This window comes from Peromyscus maniculatus, chromosome 21 (genome assembly GCF_049852395.1).
Source record: "Peromyscus maniculatus bairdii isolate BWxNUB_F1_BW_parent chromosome 21, HU_Pman_BW_mat_3.1, whole genome shotgun sequence".
NCBI classification, from domain to species: domain Eukaryota; kingdom Metazoa; phylum Chordata; class Mammalia; order Rodentia; family Cricetidae; genus Peromyscus; species Peromyscus maniculatus.
Window position 1 is genome coordinate 24,860,336 of NC_134872.1, and position 16,406 is coordinate 24,876,741.

The following is a 16,406-nucleotide window of genomic DNA, read 5'->3' on the forward strand; positions in this document are numbered from 1 at the left end:
TGTGAAGTAATGAAAATGGTCGGATGGCAATGGCCATAAGCTGGAAATTAAGAAAGATGAAGAAATTCAGGAACTGCTGACTCAGAATAACTTATGAATGCAACCCTTTGTGTATGTATATATGTGTGTATGTGTGTGTGCCTATGTGTATGTGTGTATATGTTTGTATGTGTATATGTGTGCATGTGGGTGTACACATTTTCTTTCTGATAATGTTATTTCATTCCTCTTTATGGTTATTCTGATGCACGTATACCACAATTTCTTTCTCTGCTCAACTATGGCTGGACATTTAGGCTTGTCCTATATCTTGACTATTGTCAGTGCTACAGGAATGAGCGCAGATATACGTGTATCTCCGTGACATGCTGACATAAATCTTTTGTGTATATACCTAGAAGTGGAGGTTTGTGATCCTCCCATGCTTATTTCCATATACATACATATTGGGGGGGTTGAAAAATAAAAGTAATGGCATCTTCTGTCCAGTGTGAACATCAATAAGATATGTGTTGAATAGAATGAAACATGTTGGGGATGGATTGAATTTTGGTATATCATGCTACTGTATAATTGAACATTTTAAATACCTTGTAATGAATTCTTAAATGATATCTGAAATGCTTGGAGATTTTCAGAAGCAGATTTATAAGTGTCACAAATAATCGTTTTACTTGACTTGGTAAATAAGAAATAGAATGCTATCTAAGACTGACATGAATATTTTAATGTAACAGTCTTTGGCTCACTTATGCTTAAAAGGAAGAATTTAATCAGGATTCTTTCAAGAGAGCTGAAATCATTGCAGAGTGAGAAAGGAAGGATCTTCTTCCAATTGAGCAATTAACATATTTCATCTAACAACGGCCATTGATGTGAATCTCCTGTTCATAGATTCTTCCAGAAGCTTAGCACCACCCATCTCCCAGTTCCCAATTGCAGGTTTTTCTTAGACTGCACCTAAGTAAGTCTAGATGCACTCTCATTTTTAAAAGTCTTTGATAAAATGTGTACAGCCTCCACTTTCATAAAAGCTCAGATGGGGGCTTGCTCTACCTTACATGTTCTTTGGGCAACCCCCAGGTCAGTGGTGGTGACTCCTTTCTTTCCATACATCATAATGTGGCTGAACTCTGTCATCTTCCTCTTTTCTCTATGATTACAACAAGCCTGGGCTTCTGTAGTCTTATATCCTCAGAGTTCTTAAACTCAAGGGTTAGCCTAGGATGATTTTTTTTGTGCTTAGTCATCACCCATCTGGAATTTTTTCCTTTTTAATTTTTATTTGTGCATTCAAAGTATTCTAAAGGACTATTGAGAGAACTACACCTGACATATTTATATAATGCACTTATTAAATAGATATATACTGATTACTATAATCAGATTAATATGACAAGCACCACCCAGACTCCTGGAATCTACTCATATTGAAGCTGAAAGTTTGTATCTTTTGACTAACAACCCTTGTTCTGTTATTTCCTTAACCCCAGCTCCCACCCTCCACTCTCTGCTTCCATAAATCTGACTGGCTTAGATTCCACACATAAATAAAATAACACATTATTTCTCTCCTCTTTCTTGCATTATTTCCCTTTCAGTTCTCCCAGTTCGTTCATATTATTATTGGAAACAGAAAGATTTCCTTCTTTAAGGATAAAGAATATTCTATTTTGGGTCTGTATGCCACGTTTTCTTTCCATTATTTTTAAGTTAGATAGAGTACTCTTGTACACATGTGTTATTATGCTTTGTCTGTCTTCATCCTGTTTCCCAGTTCCCTCTCCATCCCCCTTCCCACCTCTCTTGCTGACTCCTTCTGTTTTCATGTTGTGTGTGTTCTATGCTCTGCAGCTTCTTAAAATCTCTCCCTCTCCTTCCATGGTCTCTGTCTACTTTGATGACTTATACACAGAGAGACAGACAGACAGACTTGAATCTAGCTTCCTCTTACGATGTGCCACTTTTTCTTTATCCATCCATCACTGGTGACACTTGGGTTGTTTCCACATCTTGTCTGCTGTGAACAGTGCTTCAGTGAACACAGGAGTGGAGCTGTCTCTTCAAGACTCTGGGTTTATTTCCTTTGGCTGTATACCCAGAAGTGGAATTCCTGGGTCACATGGTAGTTCTGTTATTAGTTTTTTATATTTAAAATTTTGAATTTATATTCTATATTTTCTACTTACTAGTCATGTTTTTATTGTTTGAGAATTTCAGACATGCACATGTGTCTTGATAAAGTTTAAACCCCATTCCCTCCAATTCTTCCCCATCCCCTCTGACTCCTCCCCATCCCCTCTGACTCCTCCCCATCTCCTCTGACTCCTCCCCATCCCCTCCAACTCCTCCCCATCCCTTCTGACTCCTCCCCATCCCCTCCGACTCCTCCCTATCCCTTCTGACTCCTCCCTATCCCCTCTGACTCCTCCCTATCCCCTCTGACTCCTCCCCATCCCCTCTGACTCCTCCCTATCCCCTCTGACTCCTCCCCATCCCCTCTGACTCCTCCCCATCCCCTCCGACTCCTCCCTATCCCCTCTGACTCCTCCCTATCTCCTCTGACTCCTCCCCATCTCTTCTGACTCCTCCCCATCTCCTCTGACTCCTCCCCATCCCTTCTGACTCCTCCCCATTCCCTCCAACTCCTCCCCATCCCCTCCAACTCCTCCCCATCCCTTCTACCAATTTCACCTCCCAATATCCTGCGCTGTATTTAGGCCCATTGAGTCCACTTAGGGTTCTCTCCCCGCCCCCCCCCCGTGTGTGTGCGTGCGTGCGTGCGTGCGTGCGTGCGTGCGTGAGTGTGTGTGTGTGTGTGTAACTATCTACTGGAGCATAGGTAGCTCTCAAGAACCACATTCCTGAAGAAAACAGACTCTCCACCATAAATTGCCAACAGCTCCTCAGTGAGGGGTGAGATTTCATGACCCCCTCCCCCATCTATGGTGGGATTTCATCTGGTTTGATCTTGTGCAGGGCTTGTGCATTCAGCCATAGTCACTCCGAGTTTGTGTCCAGACACCCTATCATATACAGCAAATGATGTGCGGCTATCCACTACCTCTGGCTCTTACAGTTACCTGCCCTTGCATCTGTGCAGAGCCCTGAGCATTGAAAAGAGTGGTATGATACAAGCATTTCATTTAGAGCTGAGCACTGTATGCTCTCTTATTCTCTACTCACCGATCAGTTTTGGGTCTCTGTATTAATCACCACCTACTTCAAAAAGAAGCTTCTCTGATGAGGGCTGAGAGATTCTATAGTCCATGAGTATAAAGACAAGCACTTAGAGGGCAATTTATTATTACATCCATTTAGCAGGGTAAAAAGCAGGTTCTTTCCTAGGACCTGTGACCTAGGTCCCAGTTCCATCTTATGGAGCAGGCCTTAAATCTATCAGAAAGCGGTTGGTTACTCTCATAACATCCATACCACTAATGCGCCAGCAGGCATATCTTGCCAGGCCAGTTGTTACTGTAGCTAATGGTGTTCACACCTAAGTAAGACTGTTGATGATTCTTCTCTCCCAGTGGCATGCTTAGAAGATTCCACCACTGCAAAAGTTTAATGGATGTGCTACTTGGGTCCTGTTTAGAAAGTCCTTTCCTGGGCCTGTAAGCTGAAGCCAATTCCTTACTTTTTCCACTGACAGACTGATGGTAAGCTGGCCTGATGTTGATTATTACTGGATTTGTTTTTAAGGAACTCCCATACTGTTCCCACAATTGCTGTGAGTTTACATTCTCACCTCAAGTGTACAGAAGTTCTCTGTTGCCGACACCAGTTCTTACTGTAGACTGTCTTCTAGCCCTGTTCAGGTGGTTATTATGGAAAGGGCAAAAGGATTTTACTTTTTAATTTTAAGCTCTTAACTAACCTGAAAGCATTTCTTTTGGGTTTTTTATTTATTTTTTAATTTTCAATTAAAATATAATTACATCATTTCCCACTTCCCTTTCCCACCTCCAACCCCACCCCCCACCCATGTAACCCCCTTGCTCTCTCTCAAATTCATGGCTTCTTTTCCTTTAACTGTTGTTACATTTATTTATTTATTTATTTATTTATTTATTTATTTATTTATTTATTTACATATATATGCCTAAATATATAACTACAACCTGCTTAGTCTGTGTACTATTACTTATATGAATATCATTTCAGGGCCAAGCCTAGACAAGGAACTACAAGCAACTCAGAAATACTATGAGCTGAAGGCAATTTTACAAAGTAAATTTCATGCAATTTATTTCTAATTTGCTTCATTGATAAGACTTTAATTTAAATTCAGTTCTACTGAATATTATGTTCCTTCTGGTCTTCCAATTATCTGAAAAGGGTTGAAGTTTAGTAAAAGAAAAAAAAGCACTTGTTCATTCCTGAGCATGATCACTAAGAAAGAATCATTTTGTGCTGAGCGTACCACCTAGAAGGACGTTTGGACACATGGGACATCACTATTACGCAAACTGAAATTCAGCTGGAATATTGGGTCTAAAGCCCTAATGCCCTAAGGGATTATTAGTACAAACACTGAGGGCTTTAATTGTCCTGTCCATCAAGAGACATCGCTGTGAAGGCATATTGGAACCAAATATTGCCATCTTCCCTCCCACTCTGTGTGTATGGTGTGTGTGTGTGTGTGTGTGTGTGTGTGTGTGTGTGTGTGTGTGTGTGTATGTGTGTGTGTGCGCGCGCGCATTTAGAAGCCAGAGGTCCACGTCAGATGTCTTCCTCCATCGCTCTCTACCTAACTGTGTTGAAGGAGGAACTCTTGCTAACCTGAAGGTCACCGAATTGGTTAAAGTGACTGGCTGGCAATCCCAGGGATCCTCTCGTCTCTACTCCCCAAGCACCGGCAATGAAGACACACCCCTTAGCACGGGGCTGTAGGGTTAAGTTCAGGTCCTCATACCTATCCAGGGAGCATTTGACCAGCTGAACCATCTCCCCAGCCCCGCCGCAACTCCCTTCTTGAGAGAGATTACTTTCTTTATGCGCGACCCTAGTCACCAGCCATCAGACTACATACATCCAAAATCATTCCATACTGTATTTTTAGAACAGTGCTAGACCCTATGTGTGGTGCAAAAGTATATAAATGGAGAAACATCCCTATGGAAATTATAAACCATTTAAGGAATGGGTTTATGAGGTTAACACTAAACAACATCGTGATAGCTATTAATACTAGATGTGTTAGATGCTGCTAGGAACTGTTTATAAACACTAAAGGACTGTCTTTACACCTCATCATATTTTCTCAAAACAGGCTCAAGTCTGGTGCTGTTTTCCCTGCGTCTTAAAGGAAGAAAGTCTAGTGGCTAAGGCAGTGTAAACACTGTAAGTTGGGATGATTGCAAAGCCCACCCTCTGTCCACTAAACAACTTGCATTCTCACAGGCAAAAGCTAAGAAGGAAGGTTACATATTGACCGGAGGATACTGGAGCAGGTGCCCCGAGGAAGGCACTGCCCTAGTGTAGCTTTAAAGAATGATTAGTCATTAAATATGTAAACAGAAAGGGGCTAGATCGTCTAAATACCAAGTTATATAAACCTTGTATGAAGGTCAGAAGGCAAGAATAACAGGCATGATCAGGGAGACAAGAATCAAGGGGGTGTGGTGTGTTCCAACCTGGACATGCATCTGAAGGAAAGCGTTCTAATTTCAATCACATTCTCATCGACATACAAATGTGTCTCAGCCCACATAGCGCTCAACTCGATAATGTCAACTTTAATTTGTAACAAAGGTCTTGGGAGCCTGTGGAAATGGGATGTGTTTTATAAAGCTATTGTAAGCATTAAGGGTAGAAGAGAGGAAGGAATTAAATTTCAGCCTAGATTAGCAAACCTTATTTTCTTCATAAAAACCAAGGCCCCGAGAAAATGTCTTGATTTATAACTGCTCAAAGTAATACATGTGCCTGGGATCTCTGCAGCAAGCAGCTGATACTCACTGTCACCACGCCTGTGCAGCACCGACTTACAGGATGAAATCTAAGCAGGTAGATGACCGGATTTTGTCCCAGATAGCAAGAAAGGAGCCTCCAAATCTTCAGGCTCATGTGGCTTTCTCATCTGCTACTTTCGTCTTCGTGTGCCCGCCCCTCATCGACCATAACCTCTCTCACCCTTTTCCACCAATCCTACTCCGGTATTACTCTTGATTCTTCTGACCTGACTCAAGTGCAAGCATTCATTCCGCAGGAAAGAACAACAAAAGCCCACTCATGTTTAGGACGCAGCATGCAATAACTTTTCAAAAGAGAGGAGTTCAAAGGAAATGGCCAGTGAGATGACTCAGCAGGTAACAGCTCTTGATGCAAACCACATCCCAGGAACCCACACGGTGAGAGGAGAGACCTAATTCCCACAAGGTGTCCTCTGTCCTCACACACATACCATAGAATGTATGTGCGGAAATATAATATCTCTCTCTCTCTCTCTCTCTCTCTCTCTCTCTCTCCCTCCCTCCCTCCCTCCCTCCCTCCCTCCCTCCCTCCCTCCCTCCCTCCCTTCCTCTCTCCATAATTTTTTAAAAATATTTTTAAAAGAAACAAAGCAAAGTACAACAAGGGTCTACCTAAAGAAATCTCTCAAAGATATTAAAATATAGTCATTGTGTTCAAGTAAATAAACCTATGGCATTTAAAACTTCTAAAGACATATATATAATCAAATCTCTAGTACAAATTATAATAAAAACATTGTTTCTTTCCCATTTCCTTTTGTGGCCAGAAATTTAAGCATTTAAAACCATGTATATATATGGAAACTGTTTATGACTAATAAAAAGCTAATCCCTCAAAAAAAGGTATATATACAAGAGAATTAATATACACAAATATTTCACAGGAAATGAAAGAAAGTTTAATGAATTGATTAACTGGCCAATCATAACTTAAAAGCTTGGGTGATATTATTATTTTCTTTTTTTTCCCAAGGTGGATACAGAAATGAAATCAATTAGAATACGTAAAATTGGGCAAAGGGAAATCTGCTAGCATTAGCACACAAGAAAGTCAGGGCTAACTGCACTTAAAAGTAAGACAAAACAGGTTAGTTTTAACGGCCCACAGGCTGAGGCCGAGACTGTGGGCATGTTTCTTTGCTCATGGAAACAATGGCAGCAGTAATACCCCGTGAATACTGCCATGGTCAGATACCGTGAGAACGGAAGGGTATTTTAGTGGAGGCAGCCACAGGCCCTGCCCTCCCACAGCTTGCACTCTGCTATGACAAAGAATGTCAAGTACCATGGGATCAGAAAACCGGTCTCCACGAAGTCTCTGCATGAAGAACCCAGCCTTTATATCAAGGAAGTTGTCTTGCTGAATTAGCAATTTTACAGAGATCTGAATCTCTCCCAGTAAAACGAAAAAGAACCAAAAAAAAAGTGCTTTTCACTGTGTGCTTAATAGATTTTTTTTTTCTGAGCTTTAAAGGAACAGGATGGAAGATAAGGACAAATCCCACCCAAATCAAAGAGCAGCTGATGCCCTGGCCCTTTAAGATCCACCCGGCCAGGCAATGCTGACTCCAAGTCTGGAGTCAGGCTGACTTGGGCCTGCAATCCAGCTTCTTGCCTCGGCGGCGTAACCATCTTAGGAGGGTCACAGAACTCTTTGGCGTTCTCACCTACAAATGGCACTGATAGAACTGAGTCTACTGAACTGCTGTGACATTCAGTGACTTCATAAACACTCTAGTCCCACTATGTGTCACAGAGTGCTGGCTTAGACAGGAGCGTATATGACATGCGCACACTCGTGGGCACTCCACGTGGTCCTTGTCTCCTCTCCTCACACATCTGCCCTCTGGATCATCCTCTCAGAGCGCTCCCCTTGGCCTAAAGCACCTCAATTAGCTAATGGACGAACCTAATCACGGGAAATGTGCTAATGAGGAGGGCCCAGTCCAGACAGTAGTGACTACTGCCTGCCAATTCAAACACCCCCTGATGGTAAAATGTGATCTTGGAAACAGAACTGGACTGGAGGCTGTATAGTCCAGGGCGGTGGTCCACGGTGTGATTGCTGAGCAGCGCGTCGGGGAATCTACTGCGGTAGCTCCCGGTAACGCTGACACCCCGTGTTATGTCTGCTAACACCCACTTAAACGAACAGCATGTTCTTTTTCTGTGTGAAGTCTGTGTCAAGATAATCCATTTGCCCTAGTCCAGAACACCCTCTAAAACAAATATAACTCTTACAGAAATAAGGCCACACGAAGGTTAAATGCCCAGTTTTGAAGAGAAACTGTTTTACATCTATGGTAGAGCAAGAACCTAGAACACAATCCAATTCTCTTCTTGGGCTAATGTTTTCTAAGGCGTATCACACGGACTTAATGCGGTTTAACAAAAATACTGCTTTGAAAACTCACACACAAAGGGCCCAAAACTTGTGAATCCGGCAACGGTGAGATAATCACGCTCTCTGACAGACACGCTAACGCAGAAGATTCTTAAATGCCAGGGCATCCATTTTGCCGTGACTCTAGACACCAGCTACCACTGAACGTGTTCTCGGTTTTCAGGCCACACTAATGGTCTGCTCTAACCCAAATAAGCCTGGCAGCAAAGTAAAAGCTTGACGACCCTGACACCTAGTGGCCACACGGAAACTGCAGCCAACTCAGCCTGAAGAGAAGGGCCAACCTCTGCCGCAGTGTCTGTCACCGCCACACGTGGCATGTATCATTGTGAATCCTGGGTGTGGACAGTACCAATTCTAAAAGCAAACTTGCAAAGGTTTGATTCGTCTCTGGGATTATCTTGAGACTATGCAAGTAGGCCAAAAAGGCATGCAATATTTGTTAGGAATATTTCCCTTTAACGTTCCACATTTAACAAGGTTTCACTCATCTTCAAACATAAAATAAAATAAACACAAAGCTGAAGGTCAATTGCTATTGTTGAAATTTTCAGATGCTTTTTCCTCACTCTGTATGTTCATCCACGCCCTTTTCCTGGTCTTGGTATGGGTTTTTGATTCCCCCTTCGACATATTCTGCCAAATCCAAAAGCCATGTGGCCAAGCCACCACAGAAGTTCCCTTTGTGCTGCTGAGACATCATTACCAAAGGGTAGTCAGACCTTCACAAAGGCAGCAGGAATCCTCTTTGGAAGAAATAAAAGGACATGTGCAGAAACCCCTCGGTACCCATCTAAGAGCCAGGACCACACTGAACACTGTGGGTAGCCAGATGAACACAGAGAGATCAGCACAAGCTATTTCTGCCCCCGTCATTAGAAAATAAGTCTCCCCGACCTGCCTGCACCTCTGACAGGTGGGACAGCAGGAAGCCTGAATCGTTCACCTTCTCCCCCAGAGGAGAGCCCCGAATCCTACCTGCTGACGTTTGAAGGCTAAATAATCCAGGGTTTCCAGCTCCTTCCCAAGCTTCTGGTAGGTCTTCTGGAGGTCAGATTTGTTGGAAACATTTCTGAGAGACTCAAATGTTCTTTGGAACTGAAAATGAAAAGAAAAGCAGATTATCATAGTGACAAATTTTTTCTCAAATTCCCAGCTCGCTAACAGAGTCAATAATGCGCTTCAGTTTTACCCGCCATAATTCAGAGATAACAAATGCTAGCTAATTATCTTTCAGTGGACTGATTAGAGGTGATTATGAAGAGGTGAATACTGTGTGTGTGCAACCAAATTATATATGTGAATGAGAAGTCCATTCGATCCTCATTCTAACAGAAAGAGCATATGTCATTCAGAGTAAAAGAACTTTCATGCTTTAGAATGCCCTGGGGGGAAAAAATGAGACTTAATGTATAATTTTAAGTCTAACAAAGAAACATTATATGATTCTTAGGGCTGGGAGATGTTTCAGTCAGGAAAGTACTTACTATGCAATCTTGAGAACCTGAGTTTGAATCCCCGCCATCCATGGAGAAGCCAGGTGTGGCTGTTCATGTCTGTAATCCCAACACTGGGGAACATAGGACAATCACCCAAGCCCGATGGCCAGCCAGCCTAGCCAATAGCAAGCTTCACTACCACTTTACTAAGCCAAAATAATCCCTAATTACACTCTAAATATTTGTCCTTACACACAGATAAGTGTAGTCCTCACCCCTCATCAAGGAAACTTCTCCTTGAATCAGATGGAGATCGTTACAGAAGCCCACACCTGATCAAAATATAGAGCTGTGATATCCAGTCCCATATGATGTCATGAGACAGGATAATAAGATTTTCCAGGTTATAATTAAGTTCCCAGTGATGTGATTGGATCCTTGGTGTATTAAACTCTAAGGAGTAAGTCCTATTAGAACAGCATTCTACTGAATCATGTCCTCCATTTCATAAAGGCAACATGCTTATCTCAATCCAAGGTGAAGTGCTTTGGATATTGCTCTGTATGCTGTGAATGTGTTGCTCTGATTGGTTAATAAATAAAGTGCCGATTGGCCAGTAGCCAGGCAGGAAGTATAGGTGGGACAGAGAGAGAGAGGGAATTTCTGGGAGCAGGAAGGCTGAGTCAGGAGTTGCCAGACAGACAGAGAGGAAGCAAGATGTAAAAGCACCGGCAAGCCACAAGCCACGTGGCAACTTATAGATGAATAGAAATGGGTTAATTTAAGATATAGGAACTAGATAGCAAGAAGCCTGCCACAGCCATACAGTTTATAAGTAATATATAAGTCTCTGTGTGTTTGCTTGGGTCTGAACAGCTGCAGGAGCCAGAACACAGGAAAACTTCAACTATAATGAAGAGAAAATTGAGATGCTTCCATAGAAGGACAACAAATTAATCCAACAAATATCGCTTAACACCTACTCTCATCAAGATGCTATGAATATAAAATCTATTTCCTTCCCTGAAGGAACTTAAAGGTTATAAGGAAAAGTAGACATGAAACCATAAATGGGAAGGGCATTGACATTTACCAAGTGCGTGTTCAGCCTCGGGTATGTTATACCTTCCAACTGAACTCTCGCATCAGTAATAGGAGTTCCTATTCCATTCCCATTCTCAAGTGAGTAAACCGGGTCTCAGAAAGCTTGAGGGACTTTCCTCCAGTGTCTGATCTTTCTATAGAAAACGGGGTGCAACCGAGAGGGAAGAGGAGCATGCAGTGACCATTTTAAAGGTCACGGAGAGGGACTGGGGGGCTCACATGACACAGAAGTCATGAGGCAACCTGAATTGGACCACAGAGAACATGCAGTTTCAGAGTCCTAGGGATGAACCAACTCTACTCCTCAGTTTATCGGCTTTAGCTTTTCATTGATGTTTATTATTCGTTTACTTTCTGTGTATGTGTGCAGGCACACATGTGAATTGACACACATGTGAAAGTCAGGGGACAACTCATGAAACTCAGTTCTCTCCTTCAGCTTCTCTTCCATCCCAGGGATGGAACTCGGAGTGCCAGGCTTGGCAGCAGGCACCTTTGCCCACTGATCCATCCCACCAGTCCTCTATCCATCAGTCTAAACACATCCAAAATCTGTCCATTTCCCCACTCTTGTAGCACAAAAACCAATTTCTTTTCAACGTAGTTTTAATAACCTTTACATTAAATATCTATTTTATGACGTGATCTTTTCTGTGCCTTGGCCATTTTTTTTGGTCCCTTCTCTGTATGTTTAAATCAAAGTCACACCAGATCCAAGACTCTAAACAATATATTTTCTCTATGAATCAATTACTATAAGCTATTTACCAAAAGTTACACTAAATTTTAAAATGTTCTTTATGCTCTACGTTTTCTCTTCTCTGAAAAATAGTCTTTCTAATTAAAGATGCCATCATGTTCTCGTTTATCTATGTAAACCTTATGCAACTCCAGGGAACTTCAAAATAAGAAACACACAAAAACAGTATTTCCAGGTAATACATTCATGCCCAAAGAAGAAAGTGAGAAAATCCAGTAATGCCCCATCATCAAGAGAGTGCTTTAACTGAAGGTCAGCGTTTGCATAATGTGGAGATTTTAGCTTGAGTTTTCATCATCAGAACTCATCTCCTCCATTTATCAATACTAAAGTGCTCTAGGTCCCTGAAGACTGTCATGACTACACTCTTAACTCAATTGCTCCTACTTACAAATAGTCATCATGGAGACGTTGAATAAAATTTACAACATGGCATTAGTTGGATTTCTGTAATGCATTTTGCACCCTCACCAATTACCCATATGTATACTTAGGGTGCTATATACTAAAAGCAATACTTTCGCTTTGTTGATAAAGCTGAGGCCCAGGGGATAAAGATGAACCTGGTGAAGCTCAGCTGTGCTCACAAAGACTGACTGTTGACTTGGTTTGAGTACTGTTCTTTCGTCTAGGTACTTGGCCATCAAAAGGGACCTTTGAGATTGTCTACAGTAGCAGTACACTGTAGTTTCATTGTACTATTTCTCAAAATAAATGAAAATTTTTTCACTTGGAAATAATTTGGGAAAGGAAGAACAATTAAAAAGATATTAATATTCCTGGAATTTGCATGTTTGAAATGTTAAGGGGAAATTTAACTGAGCCAAGAATCCCAAAATAATTTGTCAATCTTTAAATTGACAAATTTAAAGATTTAATTTAATTCACTCTGTTTCTTGTTTTAGCTCATCACAAACCAAATTCAAACCCTAAAAAAAAAAAAAAATCAGCAAATCAATTGGAAATAAAAACAAATGTATATGTTTTCTAAAACTGTAGAGATTGGATATTAAAGTGATCTCTGAGCTGAGAAACAAATCCAATTTTGTCCTATTTGACTACCTTATCATATATCAAAGGGCAGACAAGATCAGAGTAAAGAGATGCAGACAATATCCCTATACCAATACCCAGAGTACAAGCAGGCATTATGAACACTCCCACAGTGTGCTCTTCCATCACACTGTCTCGGTTCAGAAATAATAATAATAGTAATCCATCAAACAAAACAGCAGAGGCCATGCTTGTTCATCTCCCATTAAAATAACTGAAAATTTGTCTCACAAGAAAAAAAGAAGCATGAAATAGGCAACAGGAAAATATCTAGTTTGACTCAGCACTCCCTCTCTCCCAAAATACATCTATTCTCCTTTTCCCTGACAATACATATTTAAATAAATCTAAGCCAATGTTCTGTACAAACTACATAGCCAATCAGTTTGTAAAAATTATGTATATTCATGGAAAAAAATTTGAGAAGGAGGATGAGAAGAAATTGGCTGAAGCTGCAAGAAAAAAGAGACACCAGGACTCGGGCAAGTCCTGTTTCCCTTGGCCCTGGCTGCCTGCTCTCCTAGGATTGGTTGATTCAAATAACCAGGACTCCAGCAGCCTACCTACCACCTGTGCCCCATGAGAAGACACCCAGTAGTGCTACCCAAGCAAAGACAACTCAGTAGCTATCACTTTTTTCTTATTTAATATTGTACATGTTTGTACAAAATTCTAGGCACTGCTGTAGCATTAAAAGAAGCCCCAGGTTTCTTTCAGGAGGAAGGGGGGATGTCAGACACTTTCTTGAAGTAGTAATGGGAGGAGAAGACAAAAGCAAACCCTTGTCTGCTGTCCTCCAAATCAGGTCAAGAAACAAAAACTGCGGTGATGTTTTATTTGTATGTTAATAAATAAAGTTGCCTGGAGACCAGAGGTCAAAGTGAGCCATTAAGCAGAAGTCAGGCAGTGGTGGCACACACCCTTAATCTGATCACATGGCAGGCAGAGTCTCTGTGTGGTCAAGGACACAGCCAAGCGTGGTGACACAAGCCTTTAATCCTAGTACCAACCACAGAGACCTGGAGGTCTGTATAGACAGGCAGTGACGAGGAAGTCGTGTGTCTGGGCTTAGAGCCAATGAGAAAGCAGAAGAAGAAAGCAATAAAACACAAGTCACACAGGAAGAAGCTCGCTCTCTCTGGGGAAGCTACTGCTGGTGGTAAGCTAAAGCTAGTTGTGCCTGTTGCTCTGATCTCTGGCTATTTCCTCTGTATTTGGCTCTGTGTTTCTTATTTACTACGACTGTTTAGAATTTTGTCTACATTTTAGAATTTCATCCACAATAACTGTAAGTCACCTTTTTAGAAATAAGTCTGTGTACTCAGTAGAGAACTAGATGTTTTAAGTTAATTCCCTCTACATAAAAAGAAATACATGGTAGTTGTGTACATTTATGCTAATGTTGACCATAACTCTCTTCTTGAGGAGGACAGAGACCACAGTGAGGAAAAAACTTTGAAGAGTAATTTAATGGTCTGGAGAGATGGCCCAGAACTCACACTAGGCAGCTCACATCTACCTTTAACTCTAGTTCCAGGAGATCTAATGCCCTCTTCTGGCCTCTGCGGGCACTGCACTCATATGGCACATACCCCCTCATACACAGACACACTTGTACATAAAATTAAAAGTAAAATAAAAATCTTTTGAAAAAGAAATTTGAGGTGAATGGAGGAAGTCAAGTTAGAAAAGTTGTAACTGAAGGCCACTAGCAGGCCCAGGCTTGGCAAATATGGTGCTGACAGGCCTTGCCCTTCCCCCTTCCCTCTCCCTCGTAAACCATAGCCACCAAGGTCTATTCCCTTATTTGGACACTTTCTTATGCTAGATTCATTCCTGAGGCTGACTACCAAAGTCCAGCCATCAAAAGCCCCCTTTCGTTCACCTAATTATCATACCCAATCAAAATATACCACCACATCCTAGCCCGTCCTAACACAGACCTCCCCCGTCTCTCTTCTTAAAAATGACACCGACAAGGTCATTGGCTGCTGTTTTCTGCCTGAACCAGAAAGCAGCCACTGTAACTTTTCTTCCCCACTTAATAAAGGATCTCTCTGTGAAAATAGGTGTTTGCGTGTGATTTGTGCCTGGTCTGGGGTGTGGGAGGGAGCCCCCAATGTGCGGGGGTTTCTTCAATAACTATTAAGTACAATGAATAGGAATTTAAAGTTCAGACTGCAGGTCGGGAGAAAGAAGGTAAAAGAGATGTGAAGTTGCTAAAAGACCTTAGAAAGGATTGAGAGGAGCCGGGCAGTGGTGGCGCACGCCTTTAATCCCAGCACTTAGGAGGCAGAGCCAAGTGGATCTCTGTGAGTTCAAGGCCATCCTGGGCTACCAAGTGAGTCCCAGGAAAGGCGCAAAGCTACACAGAGAAACCCTGTCTCGAAAAACCGAAAAAGAAAAAAAGAAAGGATTGAGAGGTACCGCAGTTCGTAAGTGCTTGCCTAGCATGTACAAAGCCCTGGGTTCAGTCCCCAGGACCACATAAGACAGGTGGGCTGGCACTTGCTTGCAATCCCAGCACTCAGGAGATAGAAACAAGATCAGAAAGTCAAGGTCATATTCAGCTACAGTTTGAGGTTAACCTGGGAAACATTAGACTTCGTCTTCCCTCTTCCCAGAAAAATGAGCCTTGAAGACTTACCACCAAAAAAAAAAATTAAAGCCATTTAAAATGTATTTTTTACAATATAGAAACCCTCCCTTCCATCTTCCCAGACTTTTATATTCTTTGCCATACCTGTGAACATCGTTGCTAAGCCAGAAAAGGGGGAGGGGCAGTGTTAAGAGGGGAGAAGGATGAAGAGAGCTCATAGCTCATACAAAGTGGTAAAGAAGAGTACAGTACATGATCTCCATAGAGACAGCGCAGGGGCAAGCGAGAACCTGACCAGCACTGGGCGACTCTGCCTCGCGGAGGAAAATCAATCAAACACGGGCAAAGGAGAGCCTAAGAAGCCGAGAGGTAAAATGTCCTCATATGCATTCTTTGTGTAAACCTGCTGGGAGGGCGCAAGCTCCAGATGCTTCTGTCTGCTTCTCAGAGTTCTCCAAGAAGTGCTCAGGAAGGCGGAAGACCACGTCTGCTAAAGAAAAGGGGAAATCTGAAGACATGGCAAAGGCTGACAAGGCTCGTTATGAGAGAGAAATGAAAACCTACATCCCCTCACCAAAGGGGAGACCAAAAAGAAGTTCAGGGACCCCAATGCACCCGAGGCTTCCTTCAGTCAGCCTTCTTGTTCTGTTCTGAGTATCGCCCCAAAATCAAAGGAGAACACCCTGGGCTCGTCCGTTGGTGATGTTGCAAAGAAACTGGGAGAGATGTGAGCAACACCGCTGCAGACGAGAGTCTGTGAGGAGAAGGCTGCCGAGCTGAAGGAAAACACGAAAAGGATATCGCTGCCCACAGAGCTGAAGGAAAACCCGATGCAGCGGAAAGGGGGTGGTCAAGGCTGAAAAGAGCAAGAAAAAGAAGGAAGAGGAAGATGAAGAGGAGGATGAAGAGGACGAGGAAGATAAAGAAGATGATGATGAATGAGTTAGTTCTAGCACAGATTTTTTTTCTTGCCTATAAAGCATTTAATCCCCCTGTACACAACTCACTCCTTTTAAAGAAAAAAACTGAAATGTAGAGTTGTGTAAGATTTGTTTTGTAAACTGTACAG

The 16,406-nt window shown here is 42.1% G+C and overlaps 1 protein-coding gene across 7 annotated transcripts in view; it reads right to left on the reverse strand.

Annotated features, from left to right (window-relative positions):
- Nucleotides 1-16,406, reverse strand: part of Ctnna3 (catenin alpha 3) — a 1,515,753-nt gene that overhangs the window by 1,376,320 nt on the left and 123,027 nt on the right. For all 7 annotated transcript variants that reach the window (XM_042266693.2, XM_042266694.2, XM_076557108.1 and 4 more), the window contains one exon: nucleotides 9,361-9,480. In XM_042266693.2, coding sequence (XP_042122627.1) covers nucleotides 9,361-9,480 — 120 coding nt within the window. The remainder of the gene's footprint in view (nucleotides 1-9,360; nucleotides 9,481-16,406) is intronic.